General features: G+C 37.8%; 1 protein-coding gene, 1 non-coding gene and 1 pseudogene across 2 annotated transcripts in view; 1 reads left to right on the forward strand and 2 right to left on the reverse strand.

Annotated features, from left to right (window-relative positions):
* Positions 1-1,282: 1,282 nt before the first annotated feature.
* LOC119508537 lies at positions 1,283-2,714 on the reverse strand (annotated as a pseudogene).
* A 6,062-nt stretch (positions 2,715-8,776) lies between these two features.
* Positions 8,777-8,910, forward strand: LOC119508659. The gene has a single exon (XR_005211554.1). It is a non-coding gene; the product is annotated as a small nucleolar RNA SNORA13 (small nucleolar RNA).
* A 1,916-nt stretch (positions 8,911-10,826) lies between these two features.
* EPB41L4A (erythrocyte membrane protein band 4.1 like 4A) overlaps positions 10,827-27,334 on the reverse strand; it is a 295,867-nt gene continuing 279,359 nt past the window's right edge. The window contains 5 exon segments of the mRNA XM_037801670.1: positions 10,827-12,746; positions 13,658-13,739; positions 14,776-14,886; positions 15,924-15,992; positions 16,587-16,634. Of these exon segments, the coding sequence (XP_037657598.1) occupies positions 12,618-12,746; positions 13,658-13,739; positions 14,776-14,886; positions 15,924-15,992; positions 16,587-16,634 (439 nt within the window). The 3' untranslated portion in view covers positions 10,827-12,617.

Genomic DNA, 27,334 nt, shown 5'->3' on the forward strand with positions numbered 1-27,334 from the left:
TACCGTAATAGTAAGTATGAAAGAAAATAAAATTAATAATGTAAATGTGAATGTAAACTGATTGATTTAAGCTAATTCTATGATATTACCATGACCCGTTTTGGTTTGCTAAAGTTGCCGAATACCAGAAATGGGCTGGCTTTTAACAACGGGAATTTATTAGTTTACAAACTTACAGTTCCAACGCCATGCAAATATCCAAATCAAGGCATCATCAAGACGATTCAGCAATCCCAGAGTCCTCTGTTACATGGCAAGGCACGTGGCAGCATCTGCTGGTCCTTCTCTCCTGGTTTCACTGCTTTCAGCTTCTGGATGCTACATCTGTGGCTTTCTTTGTGTGCTTCTGTGTGTATCCTTCTCTTTCTGCCTCTGTGGCTTTTTTCCTATTTCATGTTCTCATAAAGGGCTCCAGTAAGAGGATTAAGACCCATCTTGGGCATGCCTCAACTGAAATAACCTCATCAAAACATCCCACCCACAATAGGTCTACACCTATAGAAATGGATTAGCTTTAAGAACATGATCTTTTCCGGAGTCCATAAAACCTCCAAGCCATCACAACCACTATTAAATGGGTCTTCTGTTGCAGTAGCATCTGAGAAACATTAATAGCACTATCCTCCAGTTCACCTTGACTCATGGTAGCCTTTGCAGTTCCACTGAACATTCTTTGTAAAGCATACAGGGCCTCAGGAGGATCATTAGTTTTTCATTTTGCTAGAATTATACAGTTGCTATTACTTGTAAATGTTTTGTTTTTACTTTGGACATATAGTTGGCCCACTGTAATTCTTGTCTGAGTAGTAAGTGTTCAGCATTTTGATATTTTCACATTTCAAGAATTTATAACATTAAAATCAGATATCCAGAATAAAGAGACATATTTGATTTAAAGTACCTATTACATATTATTAACATGATTCTTCTAAATCTGCAGTAAAATAAAATAGACATGATATTAGGATATTAATAATGAATTACAGCATGGAAAATATTCTGATAATGTTATAAAATATTGGCAACATGGAATGTCCATTTTACACTGTGCAAATTAGCAGTACCCCCCAAAAAATGTTTTTGTAAATCAGAGGTGAAAAAGACTTATTGCTTTAGCAAAAACTGAATAATTTATTACTGCTAGGTTGACATAAATGCTGGATGTAAATGATGCTTTAAAAAGAAGTATTGATAAAAGTTTACATTACTAAACAATTACTAATAAAACCGACAATCCTCTAGCACACTAGGAATGTGTTTATTAAAAAATAATTCTGACATTACATAAAAGTTTTCACAGCAGAAAAAGAGGAAAAGTTCTCCAACTAATTTTTTTTTTTTGAAGATGCAGTTTTTATCGGTCACCGGTTCCCCAAAAGGCACCCTGCTTCTGCTGCCTCAGTGCCTCAGAACTTGGGTGTTGTTGGTCTCAGATACCGCTTTGCTATCCACAATCCTGCAGGTGGTGGCCTTGTGGATGGTTTGCATGAAGTTGCTGCTGCCAAGGGCATCACTGAGACTGAAGTCTTCTCCATCTTCTAGCAGGCGGCAATAGGTGGCAATCTCAGTCTCCAGCTTGACCTTGATGTTCAGCAGGGCCTCATACTCCTGGCCTGGTGCTGCCCCTCTGCCTGGGTCTGTGCCAGCTCCGACTCCAGATGCAGCAGGACCCCATTGAGCTGCTCCATCTGCAGGGAATAGGGGACTTCCACACCCACAGGCTGTTCTCCAGGCTGGCTTTCAGGTTTCTCATGGAGTCCAGGTTGATTTCCAAGGACTGGACAGTACATCTCAGCTCCATGAGTGTCATCTCAGCAGCAACAATTTCAGTGGACTGAGAGGTGACCACTCTGGTGCTCTCTTCAATCTGCTGAGACCAGTACTTGTCCGCTCCTCTTGGTTCTTCTGAGCCAACTCATCATACTGGATTCGGATGTCTGCCATGATCTTGCTGAGGTCCTGAGACTTGGGGGCATCCACCTCCAGGATCAGCCCAGAGCTGGCAATCTGGGCTTGTAGGCCCTTTACTTCCTCCTCATGGTTCTTCCTCATGAAGAGCAGCTCCTCCTTGAGAGCCTCGATCTCCATCTCCAGCTGCAGCTGAGTGACATTGGTGTCATCAATGACCTTGTGAAGCCCATGGATGTCGCACTCCACAGACTGGCGCATGACCAGCTCAGTCTTGTACATGACCCTAAAGTCATCAGCAGCCAGCTGGGCATTGTCAATCTGCAGAATGATGCAGGCAGGCGTTGTCCACAGAAATTTCAAAGATCTGAGCCCTCAGTTCTTCGATGATCATGAAGTAGTGGCTCCAGTCCCTGACCTGGGGTCCCTTCTTCTCCAGGTGTTCCCAAATTTTGCCTTCCAGTCTCCACTTCTCAGTCTCCAGGCTCCTCACCCTGTCCAGATAGGAGGCCAGGCAGTCGTTCAGAACTTGCACAGTCTCCTTCTCGCCCTGGATGCCCCACATTCCCGCCAGACCCCGGCCATCCCGCCAGCCAGGCCCCCGGACCCCCAGCCGCCCCGGGAGCTAGAGGTGTGGGACACGGAGATCTGGGAGCCCGAGCCCCCGGCGCCCGCATGGACACTGGCCACGCTGCTGGCCAGCCGGAACTGGTGGCTGAGTAACTGGACCGAGCCCAGGGATCGGTAGTTGGTGGAGAAGGTGGTGGAGCCGGTGGTGAAGCTCATGTTGCCTGGGGAGTAAGGACTCGAGATATTGATGCAGCTCCAACTAATTTTATAAAGCAGTACACCCATACTTCACAGAACATCTCCCAGATAAATGTTTTCCCAGTAAAACATAGTATTTAAAACCCAAACTTCACACACATATGTATCTATCAAAACAACATTTCATCTGATGTTTATATAGGAAAACTGTATTTAGACCCCAAAACTCAATACAACATTTTAAACAATAACAAATAAATACAGGGAATGCCTTGAGTTACATTACAAACACAATTAGTAAAATAACAGAATCACATGCCAGCATAATGGAAAGCATATCAAATTATCAATGAAGGGAATGTTCCTTGCCGATGCTAATGGTGATAAAAGAAGCATTAAAGCATCAACCTCATTGTGAAACATTATCTGCTGCACATTTCTACAGTACCTTTCATGATTACCAATCCACTTTTTTCCCCTGGTATTGTACAATGAGAACCAAAATGTTGAGAAAGTGTTAAAGAACATTATGGAGAAGAAAGCAAAGCAAAGAGATGAGCAATGACAATAAAAGGTAATATGTTTCTGCAAACAAAGCAACTATTCACTAACAACTATATTGTTAGGTTATCAGGAAGCAAATTTATGAATATTTTACATCATAACATTATAATTTATAATTAATATAGGCTTGTTTATTGTACTTTAGTTACATTTTAGGAAATTGGTTGGGTTAATGAGTAACCCATTATAAGTTTTATCATTTAAAATTAATGAAAATAGACTCCCAGTTAATGTTTTTGCATGGAACATCTGATTTTTAGAAACAAATTACAAATATTAAGTAGATACCTATATAATCTTGACTTCAAAACTAACAAAGACAGTACAACAAAGAAAAACTACAATTCCACCTTCTCCAGAAAGATAAGTGCAATATTCTAAACAAAATATTTTTTTGAAATGACTAAGTTTGGTTTCTTCTAGAAAAACAAGATTGGTACAACATTAGAAAATGTATTAATGCAATTCATCACATTAACAAATTATAAGAAAAGACCATATGTTCATTTCAATAGAGGCAGAAAAATAAGTTCAATAAAAATCAGCATTCATAATAAAAATACCAAACTATGAGAAAACTAAAAATAGAGGCATAAAAATACCACACACATCAAACACATATGATGAAACTTTAAGAGCATTCCCTTAAACTCATGAACAAGACATTATTATCACCTGTTCAACATTGTACTAGAGATCCTACCCTGGGCATTAACACACACACACACACACACACACACACACGCACACACACACAGACAAAAGATTTAAGATTGTCATAATTTGCAGATATTATGATTGTTTATGGAAAAAGCCCAAAAGAATCTATGAACAATTTTTTTTTAATTTAAAAAACATTGAATTATTTAAAATCAATATTCAAAATCAATTGCATTATTGTACACTAAGCATAAATGGTTAGAAAGTTTAATTTGTTTAAAATAACATTTACAATAACAATAGAAATATATATAAGATCTAGAAATAAACCTAACAAAAGTTGTGCAAGGTCATTATGCAAAAAATTATAAAACTTTATTTGAATGATATTGAAAGGGAAATAAACAGTGCCTTACCGTTTTTATAGAGGTGAAAATTCTCCCCCAATTGATGATGAATTCAATGCAATTTCAGCAAAAATCCCAGTGGTGTTTTCCATCGAACTTTGCAAGATAATTCCAACAAATAATATTAGGCAAAACTCTCCTGAAAAAGATCAAGTGTTTTGGTGGGGATATAGATGACGGTGCTGGTGGTTTATCTGCCATTCCAGATATCAAGACTTATTTTGAAAATATATTAATTGAGACTGTAATGTCAACACAAGATCGAAAAGGGGACAGAATAAACAGCCCAGAAATAGACTCACTCAAAACAAAAACCTGATATATGACTACGGTAGCATGGTAGATACGTGAGGAAAGCATGGGCTATTTGATAATTGGTCTTGGAACAACTAGTTATCCATATGGAAAAATAAAAATTGGATCCCTAACACCCATCATAAATAAAAATTAACTCCATACGGATTAAGTACTTAAAAATAAAATGTGCATAGCTTATCCGGAAAATCTCATTTACAAACCTGATGAGAAAATTGGGGTGGGACAAGAAGCAGTTGAGTAAGAAACAGAGCTCATTTCTCCCTCTCCATCCCTTTTAGAGTGTATTAGTTTTCTATCGATCCCATAACAAATTAACCCGAGTTTAGCAATTAAACAGCACAAACTTCTTATCTCATGGTTCTGTAGGTCGGAAGTTTGGTATGGGTCTCACCAGGCCAAAATCCAGTAATAGGATTAAGACCCATCCTAAATGAGGTGGGTCACACCTTAACTGAAGTAGCCTCATCAAAAAGTCCTACTTATGATGAGTTTACACCCACAGAAATGGATTAAATTTGAGAACTTGTTTTTTGGGGTACATACAGTTCCAAACCATCATGCCAAAGTTTGCACTAACTCTAAACAAGGCCTGTACATCCCTGCCCAGTGTCCCAGCCCCAGCAAGTCCAGACAGATAAGGGTAGAGGGGAGAGTAGGTAGAAAATATCCTGTTTTTTTTCTCATGTCCTTTCTGCTTAGCTTTACTTACTTATTGGGCTTTTCTTTACAAGATGTGTGAGGTTGAGGCAAACAGGAAGACAAAGAATATAGAATTAATTTTCAGACACCAATCCTAATCCAATAATTGGAACAAATGCCTCCCTTCTACCTACTTTTGAACTGTCAAGAGTTTAGGAAAGAAACATAATGAGGAGAAGAGAAACAGGTAAGTTGGGAGCAACAATGTAAAGTCATTAAAAAATAAAAATAATAATTTAAAAAAGCAGCATACTCAGCCCTTCCTTAATGCAATCTAAAAAGGTTCTATACCTGGTGTGGTGGTAAATGAGAGGAAAAGCCGAGCTCATTTGAGTCATTTATTGGAAAACACAATGTATCATACACAGTTCTGGAGGATTCCACAAACCTTTCTTACTTAATTCTTCACACCAACCTAAGCAGTACTTAGGTATGGTTATTACCCTGTACATGAGGAAACTCAGGCTCAGAGAGGTAGTCACTTACCTAACGCAACAAGTGTCTGTGGTAGGTTGAATTATATGTCCCTAAAACTCAAAACCACTTTCTTGGTCTTAGTTTGCATTCTTCTGGGTGTAAGACCATCATAAATGGGATCACCTGAAGATATTGTTTTAGTAAGGTTGTGGTCACACTGAATGAGTGTAGGACTTAATCTGATTACTGGAGTCCTTTCTAAACAGAAGGAATTCAGACAGACAGAGAGAGAAAAGCTATGAGGAAGAGCCAGAAGTCAAAGGAAAAACAGAAGAGAAAGAAGAGGATATCACCATGTGACAGGAAAGCCAAGGAACCCAAGGATTGCTAGTCAGCCAGAACACTATGAACCCCAGGAGGAAGCAAACCTTCTAGCCTCTGAAACCACAAGCCAATAAATTCCTGTTGTTTAAGTCAACCCATTGTTTGGTTTTGTTATAGCGGCCTGGGAAACTAAGACAGTGTCAAAGCTAGATGTAAATCTAGTTTGCTGGCTCCCCCAGCCCAAGGAAATTTCCTCTCCCTGACTTTCCCTAGCAAGAGAGCAAGATTGTGGCTTGTTATAAACCCAGCACTATCTTCAATGTCCTTAAATGACACTGTTGATGATATGGCCCTCCTTCCCCAACCTTTCTCATTCTCTGTCCTCACACATTACAGTGATTTCCCACTGCAGGCCTAGAGTTATTTACCCCCTTGTGATCATTACAAATTTGCTTATTTTGTATAGTCATTATCCCTAAATTGACGACATTATCATTCAGGCTGGACCTTGTGTGATGAACACAAAACCCTAGGCTACAGCCTGAGTTTTTCTTTTCTTTTTTTCTTTCTTTCTGCTCATGGTTTTGTTTTGGGGGTTTGTTGGTTTTGGGGGGTTTTTTGTTTTGTTTTGTTTTTTTGGGCTTTTGTTGTTGTTTTTTTTTTGTTGTTTTTTTTTTTTTGCAGTAAGTTTCAAAGAAAGGAGCTGGGACTGTGTATCTGGAGGGGTCTCTATAAGGACTTGTAGGAGCTAGGATACCCCATAGTTAACATACAGCCAGCCTTACTACAGTCCCTATCCCTACAAGGGGTTATGGATACCAACAACAGAGAAAAGCAAAAAGCCAATTAACAACTTCTCTGCTTTATTTCTATAACAATAATTAATCAATTCTAAAATTTCAGTGTAAAATCCCAACTCTTTACCACAGGTACAAGGGCCTATATGCATGGCTTCTGTCTTTTCCACTGCACTCCTCCCCTTTCAGCCACACTGCCAAGGCCTTCTGTCCCCAGGCCTGAGCCTCATACTCTCAAAGGTCACCTCCACACAGTGCTTCTCTTACCACCCAGTACCTAGAACTTTCTATCACTGCCCTAGCCCCACGTTGTTTCTGAGCACCAGAAATGTGGCTAGTCCAAAGTGAGACATGATGTTAAGTGTAAAATATCCAGAGTTTTGAAGACTTAGTGGTAATAAAATAATGCTAAATTTCTAAACACCTTCAGATTGATGTCAAAATAATATTTAGCATATATGGAGTTAAATTATTAAAATTAATTTAACCTGTTTCTTTTCATTTTTTAATGTGGCAACTCGAAAACGCGATTATATTTGCGGCTCGCATTACTTTTCTGTTGCATAGCACTGCTTTATCACATTACCCTCATTTGTTTCCTTCTTAGCACTTATCATTGTCTGAAATTATGGTTTTCATGTTTACCTGTAAAGTGTTTTTCTCTCTCAACTAGAACGTAAGATAGGAACCTTGCGTGTCTCCTTCACATCTGATTCTAGGGACCTAGAACAGGGCCTGAAGCGTAGTAACTGCTCAGTAGGTATTTTTTGAATGAATGACCCAACTCTTCCTCAGCCGGAGACGATGGGTTCTGTCATCCTCCAAACCTCGGTATCCGAAGCCTTGTGGATCGCGCCTGCTGCTCAGCAATGACCACACGGTCCTGGGGGGGGGTGGGGGGGCGGGGTGGGTTATGGACATTCAAGTTCAACTTACCAAAAAAAAAAAAAAAAAAAATCCTTATCCGCCCAAAGAAACCAACTGCAAAGGAGATTCAGGCTCAAGCTGCAAACCCTGGCTCCTCAGTCCTTTTCCCGCCCCTCAATGGTCACTTCTTCCTCCCGCCACACGGCGGCGTCTTACAGGGGAGCGATGGGACCAATGGTACAGTCCGTCCTCCCCGTGCCCCTCGGACAGTGGATCCTTCCAGTTATAGAAAAGCATTGTGGGACGACGTCACTGCCTTTCCTGTCTCCGCGCGCCGGCTGTATGTGTTCGGCTGTGGTATCCAGGATGCTAGTAGGGTGCTTGCGGCGTGTGGCCGCGTGGCCGAAGGCGGTTGCAGGTGGCTGGGACGCGCGACCTTCCTGTGCCTGGTAAGGCGCCGGCAGCGGCCGGGTTAGGCCGGAGGATCCTGGGGTCCGAAGTTAAGGAAGGCAGCGGCTTTGTCTGGGCTCGGCGCGATCTCCTTGGCGACCTCTGGAGGGCCCGAGGCGACCTCCGGTCTGCGTTCCCATCCCAGTAAACTGGAGAGATTTGTTTAATTAATTTTATTGGGATAAGCGGGGATTTTTTTTTTTTCGTGAGCCAGAAAGGCCTCACTGGCTATCCTAATTTATGTCTGCCCTGCCCCTAGTGTAGTGTCGGTTAATGTAGGTATAAAAAGATGCTATTTAAGGTTTAGAACATTTACAACTGTTTCTACTCTAGGTGTGGAACATGGCGGGAATGTCATCATCTTTGGAGGTGAGTTTTCTATTTGATGCAAAAAATAAAAACCACTAGCCTCCGGGTTTTTTAAGTTTAGACCATTATCACTGTATCTTAAACACTTTGTTTTTCGGCTTTTATTACGAAGTCTGGAACTGGGACTAATTGTCTTCTATCAAGCTCTAGTCAGATCACTCAACTGGTTGGTTTAGGGCCAGCGACTTTGTGCCCTAGATATGTCGGTCCTTAGGTACTATTCATGCAGGCCTTTGTGTTGCCCATTCACTTTTGGAAACTAGTGAATGTGGTGTCAAAAAAGGCGTAAATTAAATTCTCTGCAGCCTTTTCTTGCCCTTGAATTTGGTGTGTTTGGTGTAGGAGCTGCAGAGGTAACAGTTTGTTTTTTTACATTTATTTATTTACACGCACAATCTTTAGTCTGATATACTCAGTATTGTTTCTCTCAACCAGTTTTAACTTTCTTTAGGAGGAAGATGTGTAACTGAGAAGTTAGGATTTAGGGGGTGAGTATGATTACTGAATCATTATGTAAAGATGGTAATAATCCCATCTCCCCTCCCTTCTGCTTATACTTGATATTGAATATAGTTAGTAACTCCATCTTCCTGTGTTTCAATCTATAAAAACTTTTAACTCCTTAGACAGATCTTTAGGCCAGTAGGCCATCTGACCTCCTACTTTGTACCTAGTATTGACCTGTTTCTCTCTTTGAAACCCCAGTGTCTCAGGAATTGGTCGTTTGAGTGCATTGAGCAGAGAATCCACCGCCTTTTCCAGTATCAGATGGATGCTTGAAGCATGGCCTGTGGTTAGCTTTAATACCATTTGGCAGTACAGGAGACTTAAGGTATTGTAATTTACTGTTGAAATAGTTTTGTCAAAGCAGTTATTTGTGATGTGACTTTCTAAATCACTATCACTTTCTAGATAGTGTATCCCATATAGGGGATGATTATGATTACTGAATCTTTATGTAGATACTCCTTTTTAGTTTCTAGTATATTATACAGGGAAATAACGGAAATCCAGCTGCCTTGATGTCTGATAATAGATGTAGCACCTTTAACTTGTGCCTCACCCTCATTTGTACCCCTTTTATCTGGTTTTTCAACTTTAGAGTCTTATTATTACTAAAGACAGCCCCTCATGTTTAATAATGGAGAGCCTTGAGTCAGCCCAGAACTAAACCACCCAGTTCCAAAGCTGTCTTGATGGACGAAGCTGGTTCTAAACAACATGGGCCTGCCTGACATGCACAGAACTTAAATCTATAAGTGACCTATACTTCATGCCCACCATATTAGGGCTACCATTTTCTTACATACATTCTGTGACTAAGCATGTAATCATTCTGTGTATGTTCAATAATTAGGTCATCTTGAGCCATTTTGTTGATTATCCTAAAACCTGCCCATCACAATTACTGCAATTTGGGGAGACAGATTTTTAGGCCAGTAGGCTCTCTGCTCTGCTTTGTGTCTAGCAATAGTGTCTTTGAAACCCCAGTTTCTCAGGAATTGGTCATGTGAGTGCATTGGGCAAAGAACCCACTGTTTTTGATTGGTATCAATAGGGGTGCCTCAGTGGGAGGATGGTTTAATGGTTCAGTAATATCATTAATACTGTTGCACCTGTAGTTTTCGTGGTGATATTATTAACAGAGTTGAACAGATGAAGGTAAAATTTGGCTTTGCTGATTTTTGAGGGGTAACCAAGAGAAATACACATTGTATTGGGGTTCTGAATCTCTTCTAAGATTTACTGGTCTCCTAATACAGTAGGTAAATTCTTTAAAAAGGAACTTGCCTAATCTCAAAGCATTTTATGTTGGCATTTAAAGAGTAAAAGTCCAGAAATGCATAACTTTTGCAATATAGAAGGGAATAATGAGTTATTACAAAGTTGTTAATAGAAATATGCCATGTGTAAATAATTGATTGCCAAATTTAGTGATTTTATTTTTTTCTTTTAGGATGACCCTGGTGAGGATTTTGAAAATTTGATCTGTGAAGTGGATTGGATCATCTGAAATTTTCAGGAGTCTGAGAAGTACTGAAATAATTGCTTTTGGATAGTCACAAAATGAAGGTCTCAAAGTGGATATGAATAAATATTTTGTTTAAATTACTTCTTGGGAAGTTTGTGTTTTAACCAATTAATTGCCAGAAAATAAGTCTGTTGAAACATTAGATGTGCTTTACATTGTCACAACATTTTTAAAATTACATGTACACTTTAAGGTGGGCATACCCACTGCCTTATTTTATTTTATTGCAGGAAATAACAAATAGTGTTTTCAGTCATTCACAAAATTTATTAAAAGCACTGTACTAGACCAGGTGCTGGGAATACAATGTAAGCAAAACAATCCTTCCCTTTGGAAGCTTACAGTTGAATGGAGGAAATGTCATCACATATGTAACTGCCTTAGTGAGACAAGGAAACCAGGTAAAATTTATAAGGGCAAGTTCCACTTTTCTTTTTGGCCAGGCAGATTATGGGGAAAGGCATGCTGGGCTTGGAGGTTCTGACTGTACATACAGATTTGTCTCAACAGTTGTGACCTTACCCCTTAACATGCCCTGGATTAGACAATTGAGTGCATACTGAGGCTTGAAAGGTTAACAATGGTAGATTTGTGAAAGTAGCGTGAAGAGGAGGTAGGTAGAGGCCAGACCACCTAAGGCTTAGGCTTGGACAAAAGTGAAAACCTATGGGAGGTAAAACTTAAATCTAAGATTTGTTTTTTGGGGGGGAATCATCACTACTGTAATATGAAGGAATTAAGAGATGCAGATGGGCCAGTGTAGTTATCTAGGCAAGAGAACTAACTTGCAGTGGTGGATTGTGAATAGAGGGTAAGTCCTTAATGACTCCTAAATGTGGTTTGTACAACCATAGTGGCTCGTAAGTCCAGCTGGTGAAGGGTATTTTACACTTGAATTTAAACTGAGAAATCCACAAGGCCGCGGGTAGGTAATAGGACATACTGTCTTGTCTAAACTAGAGAGAAACCTTAAGGCCCTGGGTGTAAACGAGATGAATTGGGGTACAGGGAGAAGAGGGCCTAGGTCTGAGGTTTGAGAAACTCCAATAATGGTGAGGTAGAAACAATGGAAGTGTTAATGAAGCAAGAGAAAAAGTTGCAGGAAGGCCTAAATATTGTCCTTGAGATTTAGTGACATAAAGTGAGGGTAGCAAGGGCTGCTTTAGTGGAACAGGAAGAATTGTGATTAGAAACTGATTAGAAGGTGAATTTAGGGATGATTGAACAGCTGAGAATGGTAGTGGGAAAGGGATTTGAGGTGAACATGAATTTACTTTTTGTTAGGTGGCAATCTTAAACCAAGTTTAAAAGAAAGTGGCAAGGAGACAGCTGAAAGGAAGAGCTTGAGAGCAGCAAATAAGGATCCTGGTAAAGAATGGAGGAGTAATAGGAAGATAAAAGATGTCCTGCCAGAGTATTTCTGTTTGCCTGGAAAGTAGGTGGCAAGGTCATCTGCAGGGAGGAAAGGTCTGAAATGGTCATTAGGGAAAGATGACCAGTTAGATACCTAGGTAGAGTGGAGGGACCATTTGAGATTGAGGGTCATGAATCTAATGCAGGGTCAGTGGAAATCCACACTTACCCTTTTTCTTTTTTTCCTGCAAATAAGACAAGGGCACATTAGAAATAGAAAAGCAACAAAATTTTGCATCATTTGTAAATAACCTCAAACTTAATGCCACAAAATAGTTTTAAAAGAACTTGATATGAATAAGAATCTCCAGTCTGAAAGTGATGCCTCAGACCTCACACACCTGGGCAAGCAGGCTGAGATCAACCTGGAGTTGGGAAGAGTTGAGAAGAATGGAAATCTGGCATCAAGTGAATAAATTTTTACAGGACTACTAACCTTCCAGTTCCCAAAATATGGCCCTTCAGCACAAGTATGCTGTAGTTTTGAACCTTTAAACAAAAAACTCAATTTTCTTGTGCTGACAAACACTTGGAGGTCCAAGATATTTGAAGTTATATAATTCACAGTTTCAAAGCGGCACCCATGCCCTTCCCTCCCCCATCCCAAACCCTTCTTCACTGGGATCAAGTCTCTATCTTGAGGCGTGAAGCTTGGGCAGTTTTTATTGTTTTTGCTGAGTGTTTTCCAGCCAGATGGCTTGTAGATGTCTGAGATTTTTCTTCAATCAGGCTATCTTTAGACCCATTTCTTCTCTAAAAGAAATATAGTTGAAAAATAGCAAAAGTAAGATTCAGAAGAGGGAAACTGAAAATCTAGTACTTTTCATTCATACATGAAGTTATGAAATAATTCTTCAAAGTTAATACCCAAAGCTTTTCAATCAATATTCATAAATAGGCTGACACTGATCTGTCATAAACATCAACTTTGTTTTTAGAGTGGTTGTTAACTAGATAAATATCCATCCGGCTATCTTCTACAGCCCACAAATTTTTCCATCTTAATAAAAAATATACCATGAGAGATAGTGTCAACGTTGTCAGACACCTTGCTAAAATGTTTACCATAATGCTCCCAGTATATCCTTCTAATTCAACTGAGTTTCAGACGTTAAAGCAGTTAGATGCTCTGTTATGTCTTTGAATCTCCCTTTTAATTTTAGCCAAATTTTTTTTTTCTTAACATTTCCAGAATGAAAGTAATTTTCTTTGATGGAGAAGAAAGGAATAAAATAGGACTTGGGTAATTCTTCTGTTTGCCATCAGTTAATACTAGAACATCTGCCTCCAGTAAGGCTATCATTCTTGTTTCTCTGGCTCAAAAAACATGTAAAAGTAGTTTTTTGTTTTGTTTAATTTGTGAAGCTATTGTTTGTTTATTCTGGCTCCAAACAATCTTAAAATCTTTGTAATCCTTGGCTTTTCTCCAAGCCTCAGATAATTTTAGACCTTGTACTATCTCTGGCTCTTATTCATAACTCTTTACAGTTTGTGTTTTGGTTCTTGAGCCCTCAGTCCTCCTCCTTCCCTGTTCTTTACATGCTCCTTGAAAATAGAGAATCTCAGAATACAGTTAAAAGATTCATCTTTCTACCTCCCAAAAGGAAGTTTCAGAAAAGTGTTTCTCAAAATTGTCATCAGTGCAAAACTGTATTATTACTAACCTGATGAACTGTAGAGCCACCAGAACCCTGAGCGTCCGAAGACCGGGTCACCGGAAGTGGAGGTACAAGATCTGTTTTTGAACTGCAGAGGGTGAGTTTTAGAATTAATGATTGGGACAGTACCTAGAATCAGAACTTGAGTTGGAAGAGGGCTATAGGATAGAAAGCATGTTTTATACATCCTCATATTCCTCAAGTACCTACCACAATGCTTTACACAAAGAGGCATTATATAAGTGTTTTTGAATTAAATTAATCTAATTTAAGTTGGACAGGTTAAGTGATTTATGCAAAATCACAGCTAATAAATGGAACCAAGAATAAAACAGGTATAAAGTTTTGTATGTGTTTTTCTCACTGTGATATACAATATAAATGACTTTGATTTCTTCTAAGATCTAGACAAACGTGGCCATTTATTCTTTTGATAAAAATCTTATGGAACTATAGAAAGCCATGCTCTATTTTACAAACAAAACAAAACATGGCCAATCCTCTTTCTATCAGGTTAGCCTGTCTTCCAGCTAATTTAATATTTATCAAATTTTTGAGCCTTAATTCAGAGTTTGCTGGTTAACACTCCTTCCAGCCGTACTAAGTATAGGAATTTATATGGCTGCAGTACTTTTACAAATGGATGCATAATTATTTCATTAACATTCATTTAAAAAGTAACAAGGCAAACAGAAAATCACTATAATATATATTTGCTGTAGTAAAACAACAAAATGCCATCATATTAAAAAAACTCTTCTGCCAACCTACTTCTCTCAAATCTAGCTGCATTATTCACATTATTCACAATTAGCTGTGTTATTCACAACAATTGCTTGTGCATTTTTTCTTTCTTTTAAAGGCATCAGTACACAGCTTGGAAGTACTATGTTTCAACCCAAGTATGGTCTAGATTTGTGCCATCCACTATGGTAGCTGCTAGTCACACATGGCTATTTAAATTTAAGTTGACATTAATAAAACTAAAAATTTCATTTCTCAGTCATACTAGCCACACTTCAAATATGCAATAGCCTCAAAGACAGAACATTTCCGTTAGTGTGGAAAGTTCTGTTGGTCTGCTCTTATCTAGAGCCATGAGGGTGATGAGGGTGCCCACTTACTTCACTTCCGAGAGAACTGATCGTTCTCCATCTGAACACTGGGACCGGCGATACTGGCGGTAGCTTCGTGGGGAATGAGAATGCCTGATGCGGATTGGGTCACCTTGTGTCCTGAACAAGCAACCAAGAAATATGGAAGCAAATGCACCAGAAATCAGAAGAGGATAATTTGGTGTTCTTCCTTAAAGAATGGAATTCCTTAATATTGAAACCTCAAAGGAATAATGGCTTTTAGAGTTTTAAAAAGAATTTGACTCTTCTCTAGTCTTGAAAGCCTGAGTGACTTAAATTTCCTAAGAGAAAACTGCTCCCTTAAGCATATAGGAAAATGAAACTCTTTATAGTATAATATATGTGTGTATACACATGTATATTTGTGTATATATATTTTTAAACCAAAGTTTGATGAAATTATTCCCAGTGGTATGGAAGGAAAAAATCTACAATACAAACACAGTGAGTTCCTATCCAAAAAAGGTGATCATTGTCATAGTTACTAACTAGCATGTCATTAAAAATTTAATCTTTAACCTGAAGATGAGGGGACAAAGGGAAAAATGTGTACTAACCTACAGTTTGGGGTGGGAAGGATGCATGGGTGGCAGAAGGGAAATAAAGCAATGAAGGAAGCAAGTTAGGTTCCCACTTTTCTCTTACCAACTGTAGCAGGGTGGAAAACATAGTAAATAGGTTGCCTTACACTGCATCCTAACAACATTGGTAACTAGGGAATCCTGTTATGTTCTCAATGTGCTAGATCCATGACAGGGATTGGGCTGGGTTTATATGATAGTGTTTTGTGGTCAAATAATGTCAAAATAATGAATAATAATTTTGTTACCAATCAATGTGTACCTCACAAAAAATAATTTATATTTTTAAACCACATTAATTTTCAAAAGCCCCCTTGTACCTAAGACATACAAAAAGATGGTTTATAGGAGATTATAGTTATTGTAATGCAGAATGAGAATAATTAGTATTAAATACACTCTTTTCTACCTCTCCCTACAGTCATTTTTAATTCTAGTTAAAATGTAAAGACAAAGTAAAGCACTGTAGGGAACACCACTCTAGAGCAAGAGTGGATTACTCACTTATGATTACTATTAAAACGCTTGTGAAAAGATTGTTAAAGACATACTCACTCTACTTTAGTATAGGGAATCTCTTTTAATTGTTCTTCTGACAATCCAGATGGATCCACAAGTTCCTTTCTAGAAGAGAAAAGGCAAGAAAATAAAAGTTGAGATGCTGGTATAAATATTAATAACTTTCACGATCATCAGGTGAGTCTTCTCTTTCTAATCTTGTATCAAAACATGGTAATAGTAAAATTAAGATAAATATAAGCAGGGAACAAAGACTTAAAAACTAGAATGTGTTCGAGGACAAATAGAAGGAAAACCTTTCCTGGAGTTCTTTTACCTTCTCCAATTTTCTACATCCAGACTTTTCTGCCATTCCCCATTTCCCTACCAAAAATCTGCTTCTGTCCCCTTTGATAGATGTCTTTTTTCCTTCTCAATCTGTTTTCCTCAGTGTTTATTTGTGAAATATTGGCCTGCCATGAGTCCACTTACAAGCAAGGCTAAATGACCTTCCAGGAGATGTTATGACTGCCTTGTATATAGACAGGCTGCCTCCAAAGCCTGCCTTCCTAGCACCACTACCACCATGCACAGCATGCACTATATAATGACAATGAGGAATGTTTGATAGGCCACAGCTGAGGCTGCCTCTCAATGTCAGTGGCTACTCTTGTAAATGCCTTAAAACTACATGAGTTTTTAAACAAAAAAAATACTCACTGAATATGCTTCCATAACTCTTCTTTTGCTTGGATATCGGGGCTTCTCCTATAAATAAAGAAAATAATACTCATCTTGCAAGCACATCCTTTCATCTATCAATAAAATAGCTAACTTTAACAGAGCTATACCATTAACAGTTTTCAGACTGTGAAGCTCTTATTTACCAGCTGAGACCAGACAAGGAAAGACTGGGCATGGAGAGCTGATGTGATGGTTACCATAAATATAGATAATTTATATGCTAGTACCACTGAAAGAAAATCATTTAAAAAACCAGCTATAACCAGGGTTTCATTTATTGAAAACTTAAAACTGCAAGGGCATATCCTCACACACCCCAGTGGCAACTGTACAATGAAGAATGATTCAAGGCTTCTGTTCCTAGTCTTTTTTAGCTATTTCTAAGTAAAGACAAGAAAAACTTACTCTGATTCTGTTTATATGAGAGAGTCTCAGTGTGATCCGTGATTACCTAGTAGAAGCAGCAACCAGAAGGGAAAAAAAACTAGTCCAGATGGTAGATTTTCAATTACCCAGCTTTCATATTAGATACAATTTTACATTTTTGCATCAAAGTTTGGGCTGACAAATTCTAAAACCTCTCTGTGGCCTCTGCTCAAGTGGCCACCCTCTGTTTTCCCTTTTCCACCCCTAACCATGGATCCCACAAATCTCTTCCCTTCCAAGAACTACTTGTTTAACTTCCTAGATTGAGAAATCCAAAGTCAGCATTCATGTGTTCTCACACCCCATAGTTACTACACAGCAATGAATACTAAAAATCTATTAGCACTGCAATTGTTGCTGCAGAATGATATTTTCTCTAGTGAGAAAATGGTAAGCTTTCATCAGTCCTTTCAAGTGATCCAAGATCTAATAATAGGCCAACCATTCTAAATGGACCCAAACATAGCAATTAAAAGGCCTGGAGCTAAGCAAAGCAACTGATAAACTCTGCATGTGGAATTTTACATTCATAAACTGTATCAGCATTTTGAGGCTCAATATCACTTTCAACATGTGATATCATTGCTTTCATTTATTTCTGTTAATAAGGGCACAAACGAAGCTTTCTGGGAATACCCACAGAAGACGATCAGCTACTTTCTTGCAACTGAATTGGTCAAGTAGTTTTTCCTTTGTGGAAAAATGGTATCTGTCAGTGAAGACCTTTTAATCAACTCAACAAGAGTCAAAACATGGAAGATAAGGGGGAGGGGGTGAATCCTTGGTCTCTGATGAACAAAGTGCTACATTTCTTAAAAGTAGATTTTATTTGCTATAAGAATACAATTTCATCTTTTAAAAAAATCTCAAGAAAGGCTTCTGTGGAAGGATTTACTGTGGAATGGGCCTTCCCTACATTTGGCTGATCTGATTCACTAGGTAATATGTTAACTCATTAATTGACACTGTCAGAGAAGGTTTTAATGTTAAAAAGCACTAAGCTATCATTCCATTCCCAGAGACAGATGGTTCAGTTGTAACTTATACCCCAGTATCTGATTCCCACAGAAAGTCAGCCAATAATCTAAAGCATTACATTAGATCTAGATTAGGAAGTTATTCTACTGATAGTCACTCTTATTTCAGGGGAGTGCAACATGAGGGAGTTGGTAGGCTTACAGTTACAGAGAGTTTCTTCACCTCAGCAATACTGACATTCTGGACCAGAAAATTCGTTGTGGTGGGGGGCTGTCCTGTGAATTGTAGGATGATTCATAGCACCCTAGCCTCTACCCACCAGATGCAGGTAGAACATCCCCAGTTATGACAACCAAAAATGCATCCAGACATTGCCAAGTGCCCCCTGTAAGGCAATTTCCCCCAGTTGAAAACCACTGGTCTGGGGTGTAAACTTGGAAGTGGCTAAGGCTGGATGAAGAAACTGGGAGGCCAATTTATTGAAAAGATCCACTATGTGGATACTGAAATGTTGGAAAGAGTGAAGTGACACAGAACTAAATCTTACAAGTATGTGGGAAAGTGACCGAGGGGTGCAGCTAATGGAAGCTACAAGGAGGAGTAGTGAATGATATAATTTGATGTCACGAGATTCAAAACTAATTTGCTTTTAGGGAGAAAGAAAGCAATGAGAAAAAGCAACGAGAGGCACCCCTGCCCACACCATACCAGGCCCAGTGTGGTTGTTGGCAGAGAGTGAATATAAACAATATATAAAATAACTGATAACAGTGGATATTTCTGAGTGTTGGAATTGCGGGTGGCTTTATTTTCTTATTTACACTTTTCTATCTCTGCTGATTTGGTTTTTAACCCAAGCTAATTTCTTACCTTAATCATCAGGAAAAAAAAAAAAAACAACCTAATGGTACTTTCATGTTTAAGCAAATTACTACTGCTGCAATTCCATAGGAAATCCCTTTTGTTCCCACCTCTAAAGAATCAGCAGAAATGTTATCTTAACTTGAATGAGAACATCAGTCCTTCCAGACATAAATATTGGTCCTAAACAATTCAGAATTTAGTCTTAAATTTATCTTTAAATTCTACGGTACCAGAATAGTTATATTTTTAATGAAACTTGAGTTCCAACGTGGCCATCAATTTGAAACTATTTTAATGCAGGAAATAGTTCCAAAGCTAAAAAACCAAATCAAATGCAAATTTCTTCCAATTACTAGACCACCTGTGATTTTACAAATGTAAACACAAGCTACATGCTAATGAGGAAAGTATTATTTTTATGCCTACATCTGCACACATTTAATCAATAATTTAGAATGAATTCATGTTCTGCAGCTTAACATCTTTTCATGAATTTAGAAAGCTGGGGGATTTTAACAGCTATTTTTCTTAATTAAAACACCTTTAATTCTGCAGATGTTTTACCTGATTTCTCAAGACCTAAAATTCTTCAAGATGTTTTACTTGAACCCTGAGTTGTCCATAAGTCCGACATGAATAAAAAATAAACATGGTCAAATATTAGTCCAATATATTCCAAAAGCTTACCTCTTCCTCACCTTATATTAATACCCATATTAAATTAAAATCCATTTTTCAGAGAAATTAGTTTGATGAAATATTACTTAGAAATCATTTTCTCTTATTCCAAAATCCTAAAATAAGAACACTTTATAAATCTCCAAAGGTTTAAATCCCATCATTGCAAATGCTCTTCTTATATATCCCCCATATTATCCAATTATATCTAAAAAATAATGCTACAATATATGCTGTATATTATAATACACTATAATTCATTTCACACATGATATTATATGAAGAATAAAATAAAACATATGACAGCATTTGAATTTTATTATCTATGTGATCTTTATACTGATCACTGCTCTAAAAGGAAATTTAGAGTTGAAGATACATAAGAAAACTAAAAGTTTACAAAACATCTTCGTTTAAAGAATTCAAAGCACTTAAAAAATATATCAGTAATTCTTTGTCATATTCCTGAGAGGTCAGAATAAATATAATTAGTGGATGGAAGAGTTAGTCTTATCCTGCCCTTCCTTCTACTCCCCCCCCCCCCAAATATTGAAACACTGGGAAGCCACTAAGCCCCAACAACTTAATTACTGAAAATAGCTCAGGAATCATATCCATAAGCTTCATGTTAAATCTTTACCTCACGCACCAGATTTCTGTTTTGTGTTTAACTGGGAACATAACTCCACTTTATTATTTTTCAATAAAAATAATATGACATACATATGACCACTAGAGGGAGCTTGAGACTTTTCCAAGCAGGCAAGCTGAAAGCACCAAAACTGTTGCTGTAACTTCACTGCCTCTTCCAGATATCACAGTGACACCCAGGTAGAAAAGCAGTTTCATCTAAGCTTTTATTTTCTAATGATGTTAAACATGAATGTCAAGGCAAGGTAGCTGAAAAATTTATTAGACAGAAGCACTACTTAATGTTTTGCTAGATGAAATCCATCATATTTCCACTTAATGTTTTTTAGGAGAGAGGGGTTTTGCATTCTATAATACTATATGTCTCTGGTATTTAATAAACATGGATAACAATGAAAACAATTTTATAGCTCTTACTGAGGATTTAAAAAAAAAAACAGAATGTTACAATGGATCATAACATTCTGATCCTGGTGGATACCTTGATATGGGCAATTCATATACATTGCAGTAGGAATTCAAGAATATGATGTTAATTGACAGATAAGTGGTTTACTGTATATCTAAAATGTGAAACAGACATAGATCTGAAGAATAAATTTTAATTACTTTCCTCAAATGCTGCTCTAGCCAAGTTCCCACTTTTAAACAAAGATACAGTGGTTCCTAAATTCTCACAGAACTAAATTCTAATTTTTAAAGGACTTTATATAAGTTGGTCCCACTCTACTCTTCATATCCTTGCCTCTCTTAAGATTAAAAAAAAAAAGCAAACACCTTGTAGTGTTTCTAGAGATAAACTAATCAATCCTTGCAGAACTTACTAATAACAGTAACTGCCACTGTGAGTATTCATTATGTCACAGATACTTGACATAAGTGATCTCATTTAATATTCTGCAAAATAGTATAAGGGCAGTATTATCTCTGTTGTACAGATGAGGAACTAGAAGCTCTTGGGGATTAGATAATAAGCTAAAATTGGTAGTCCCAGAATGCAAGCAGAAATGTGATGACTGCAACTAGCAGGTATTTCCTTAATTGTGAATAAACGTCAGATTTTGGCATCATAGAGCAAATAAAATTCAGAGCCTACTTTGTTTTTGTTTTATGTAAACTAATCCACCGTCTTGTAGAAATATAACACAATACTTAATGGATAAGATATATCCATTGCCTTCTTGACATTTCCACTTGATTTCCTAGTTGGCATCTTAAACCTAACAAGTCTAAAGCTAAAGTCTTCATTCTTTCCCTCCACTCATGCCCACCCATCCCTTCCAATCTCAGAAAAACAGCATGCCACCCACCCAGTTGTTCAGGCCAAATTCCAAAAATCATCCATGATTCCTCAGACACTACAAATCTGTTGGCTCTACTTCCAAAATGTGTATTTATCTATTACTGATTTCAACTACTTCCTCCCTCTTCCAAGCCAAAGCTTGCATCTCTCACCTGTACTACTGCAAGTTTTCTAATTGCTTTTCCTGATTCCATTCCTACTCCTTCTCAATCTGCTTTTCACTCAACAGCCAGAGAAAATTTTGAATTAACTCCTCTTCTCACAAATGCATTTTTTCCTATCTTATCTGCACTTTGACCGTATCAGCTATATCATTAATCAATCAAGTTCAGTTACAAAGTCATCCCAAACATTTACTAAATCCTTCATGGTTTGTCTTATGGATTGAATTGTGTCCCACATATAGATGTGTTCAAGTCTTAGTCTCTCACCAATGAATGTGATCCTATTTGGAAATAGATCTCTGAAGCTATTATTAGTTAAGATGAGGTCAAATTGGATTAGAGTGGTTCCTAACCCAATATCACTGGTGTCTTTATAAAGAGAAGAATTTTGGACACAGTAGGAGAGAAGCAGAAAAAAAATGGCCATGTGACAGAAGTAGAGATTGAGTTATGCCCTAGATTGCCAGAAAGCTGCTGCCAGAATCCTACAGACCTCAGGACCTGTGGCTCTACCAACATGGTGATTTGGACTTCTAGACCCTAGAGCTGTGAAACAAAAATTTCTGTTGTTTTAAGCCACCCAGTTTGTGGTATTCTGTTACAGCAAACCAAGACAGTTTGTTTGAAAATATTTGTAAACATTAAAGTAATATATGCTTGTAAAAACTTAAAAAATGTATTGAGTAAAATGTGAAAACCCTTTCCCAACCCAACCCCAACCATCACAAACTCTACCCTCTATCTGATCTGATTTTCTAATCAAGTATATATGATTAAAAGGAAAGTTTAAATAGGTTTTTAAATTTAAAGCACTGTTAGATGTCTTTCTGATTTCAGTTGATCTGACAGAATCAATACCCAATTTAAATATACTGCTGTACCTCAAAAGTATCCTGAACTTCTGCTTCTGACCATTACACAAAGTAATTGGTATCAGATGAAACTTCCCATCCTCAACAACTATAAAATGAAACAAAATATACAAAGCAACTGCTTTCAGACATATGGACAACAGGCAACACACTTCTACGATACTTGAGAGAAGGCAAGCCAACCATTTCTGTTAGTTTTCTGCCTGGAGGCATATTTCCCAGCATGGTCCAAGGAGATGAGGCTTGAGGAAAACACAGTCTCCCAGAGCTGAGGAGGCAGAGATCAGAAAATGCGGCTGTTGAGGAGGCTGAAATTTACAGGGCAGGATAACAGAAAAAGGAGGGCTGCTCTAGTGGGCTCCAGAAGTCTGCATGGAGGGTTTCCTTAAGACATGAGCTGAGTACCTTCACTGCACAAAAGCTATCCATAAGCAAGAGATATCAGAGATTGTGAAGTGCTAGGAGATAAAGTTCTGACTCAGTCAAACTGGAGAAACCGTGCTGAGTACCTTGAACATTCAGTGTAGACTCCAGGAAGGCCATGTTTTTGGAAGAATGACCAACTAAAGTAAAGAACACAACATAGGACAATGACAAAATCTAAAAAGTCCCACCCAAACAAAGCAAAACCAAACCTGATAACATCACGGCAATTTCAGAGTAGTTGACTGCTAATTTGATACTCTTTGAAGGAAGGCAACATAGTGCAGATTTCCTACAATATATCATCTAAAGTTTCCAGCATACAATAAAAAATTACCAGACATGGAGAACAGCAAGAAAACGTAACCATAATCTAGAAAAGTAAATAGCAGTCAATAGAAACAGACTTTGAGAAGATCCAGGTGGGAGAATTGGTAGACAAGGACTTTAAAACAGCTTTTATAAATATGTATAATAATTTAAAGGACACACTAAGTGAGATAAGAAATCTCAGCAGAGAAATGGAAAGTATTAAAAAAAATTGAAATTCTAGAAACAGGAAAGTACAAGATCTGAAATGAAAAGTTCACTGAGTGGGCTTAATAGCAGATTGTACCCTATAGAAAAAAAAAGGTTGATGGTGAGTTGAAAACAGTCAATAGAAATTATCAAGATTAACAAGAATAGAGGAGCCCTGCTCGAGGTGAGGCACTACCCGGGCACCGCCGTGAAGCCATGCCTGAGGGGCACAGCTCCTCCCACCCACTAGGTCCTGCAGAGCCATGGTGTCCTGCCCGCGAAGCCTGAGGGGTGGCGAGGCAACACAGCAGAGAGAGAACAAGACTCCCAGCCCCCAAGTCCTCTGAGCACCACGGTGGGCAGCTGCCGCCCTTCTGTGGCGGGAACCTGGAGGAGCTCGCCAACCTCCTGGTGCAGCCCAGCGACCCCGTGGCTCGTCACCTGCCCCAAGTCTGGCATATTGAGGTATAAATTTTCTTCTGAGCACTGATTTCGCTGCGTCACATAAGTTTTGCAATAACAAGGCCAGTGTGTGACCAAACAACTGGACATGATTACCTCTCCAAGTTGATATATGAACTTAATCATCATACACAGCAAATGCAAACATACAAAGGCAATTTATTCAGAGCAATGAAGTAAACCACCTTCTTTGGCATTTGGCAGAAACTCAAAGGCAGGCAGAGAAGGGTTAAAGCTTTCTAATGGAAGATAGGGAAGGCTTCAGGTTGGATCTGACTAAAGATTGTTGATAATAGAAATGATCTAGTGTGAGGAGCAGAATGAATAAATAATGAAGAAGTTGAACAGAGCCTGGAGGACCTTTGAGACAGCATCAAGCTTAGCAACATAAACACCACTGGAGTCCTAGAAGGCCAAGAGGGAGAAAAAGACACAGAAGAAGCACTTGAAGAAATAATGGCTGAAAGCTTCCCCAATCTGATGAGAGACTTTAATATACACATTCAGTAGCTCAATCAACTCCAAGCAGAATAGACTCTAAGATATCTATACCAAGACATATTACACGAAATTATCAAATTCCAAAGCAAATTGAGGATTTCGAAAGCAGCAAGAGAGAGCAACTTGTCACATACAAGAGATCTCCAATAATATTAATAGCAGATTTATCAAAAGAAACCATGGAGGTCAGAAAACAGTGGGATGGCATATTTAAATCCTTGGATAAAAGAACTGTCAACCGAGAGTTCTGTATCTGGCAAAATTATCTTTTAAAAATAGCAGAGAAATTCAGACATTTACAAGTAAATAAAAGTTGAAGAGTTCATTGCCAGAAGAACTCTCCTATAAGAAACGTGAAAGGGAATCCTTGAGGCTGAAACAAAATAACACAAGACAGTAACCTGAAGCCATAAGAAGAAATAAAGAACACTGATAAAGGTAAATTCATGGGTAAATATAAAATCCTGTATTATTATACTTTTGTTTTCCCCCAAATATGATTTAACATGAAAATATGTTTTAAAAAACATTATAAAACTGCATGAATGGATAGACAATGTATAAAAATTTACTCTGAGACACTAACAATATAATTGGGGAGGGGCACAGTTAAACAGAATTAGAAAATTTCAACACTACCAAAACTAGGTTGGTACTATCAACCTAAGTTGTTATTTAAGATGACCGTTTTATTTACAAAAATAACCACTAAGAAAATAACTAAAAAAGAAAAAGAAAAGGAAAGAAGAAGGGAAACAAAATAGTACACTACAAAACAGCAACTAAATACCAAAAAGGCAGACTGGATGAAAAAGCACAAGCCATCTACATGCTGTCTACAAGAGACTCACTTTAGGTGCAAAGATAACAAAGAGGTTGAAAGTAAAAGTGTGGAAAAATATTCTATGCAAACAGCAATCAAAAGAGAAACATATTGGCTATATTATTCTCATACACAATAGACGTTAAGAGAGAAAAGACTACAGGAGACACAGAGGGTATATTACATATTGATAAAAGGTTCAAGTCAGAGAGAAGATATAATGATTATAAAAATACATGCGCTTCATAAGAGAGCTCCAAATACATGGAGCGTTTCAATAATTGATAAAACATTGTGTAGAAGATAAAGGAAGAGAGGACTTGAACATCACTGTAAACCAATTAGACCTAATGAACATATATAGAACACTCCACACAACAACAACACAATACACATACTTCTGAAGTTGAACATTGATAGACCATATGTTAGGCAACAACTCACATCTTAATAAATTTTAAAATACTGAAATCATACAAAATATCTTCTCAGACCACAACGGTGCCAGAAATCAATACAGAGGGGGAAAAAGAATAGAGGAAAAAAAGATTTTAAAAAATGAACAGAGCCTGAGTTTTTTGGGACAGTATCAAGTGCTCTAGCATATATGTAATTGGATGCTCAGAAGGAGAAGACAAGTTGGTCAAAAAACAAATGTGAAAAACAATGTTCAAAAATTCCTCAAATTTCGTGAAAAACAACAAATTGCACAAACAAGAAATATACATACAAAGAAAACCACACTTAGCCACATCATAGTCAAACAGCTGAAAGCCAAAGATACAGAAAAAAATCTTAAAAGTAGCTATAGAAAAAAAGATGCATTACCTACAGTGCCTACAGAATAAAGGCTGAAGTCAGAAGACAGCAGAACCATATCTTTAAAGTGTAAAAGAAAAAATCTATCAACCAGAATTCCATACCTAGTAAAAGAGACATTTTCATACAAAATAAAGCTGAGACAATTTGTCATCTATAGACTTGTACTCCAAATGCTAAAGGAGGGAAAATGATTCCAGGTGGAAATTCAGATGTGTAGGAAGGAATCAAGCACACCGGTAATGGTAAATATGTGGGTATCTGTATTCGTTTTCTATTGCTGCAATAACAAATCACCATATTTAGTGGTTTAAAATGGCACAAATTGATTATCTTACAGTTCTGTAGGTCAGACCTCTGACTCGGGTCTCACTGGGTAAAACCAGGGTGTTGACAGGGCTGTGTTCCTTTCTGGAGGCTCTAGGGGAAAAACCATTTCCTTGCCTTTTCCAGCTTTAGAGGCTGACTACATTTCCTTGTTCTATGGACCCCTTCCTCCATCTCCAAAGCATGCAATGGCAGGTTAAGTCCTTCTCAAATTGCATCACTCTGCCTTCTCTTCTACTTTTAAGGACTCCTGTAATTGCATTGGCCCACCTGAATAATCCTGGATAATCTTCCTATCTGAAGGTCAGCTGATTAGCAATCTTGTTTTCCTCTTGCCATATAACATAGCACATTCATCACAAGTTATGGAGTTGAACACACAGACATCTTTAGGGGACCATTATTCGACCTACCACAATAAATATATAGCTTTTCTTCCTCTTTTCTTAATTTAAAAAACAACTCATTGTTTAAGCAAAGATAACATTGTAGTTACACGATAGATATTTTTCTATCATATTTTATCATATCTATCATATTTTTCAATCATTTTGCATGTTGGGGTTTCTGTCATACAATCATAAAATATATAGCAATTACACAAAGGACAGGCAAGGAGAAAAATGGAACTACACTTTCAAGGTTTCTAAATTTTTGTAAAATGTTACCATATGAATCCTAAACTATTCTGATAAGTCAAGGATGCATACTGTAAGTCATAGAGCAACCACGCAAAAGTAAAAAATAATAAAAAGTAATGGCTAAGAAATAGAGAAAGTAAAATGGAATACAAAAAAAACATTGAATTATCACAAAAGAAAGTAACAGAAACAGGAACAAACTAACAAAAAACAGAAATAACAGGCAAAAGAGCAGGATGATAGACTTAAACCCCAAACTATTTATCTTAACTG

The sequence above is a fragment of the Choloepus didactylus genome, chromosome 13 (assembly GCF_015220235.1).
Source record: "Choloepus didactylus isolate mChoDid1 chromosome 13, mChoDid1.pri, whole genome shotgun sequence".
In the NCBI taxonomy this organism is placed as follows: Eukaryota; Metazoa; Chordata; class Mammalia; order Pilosa; family Megalonychidae; genus Choloepus; species Choloepus didactylus.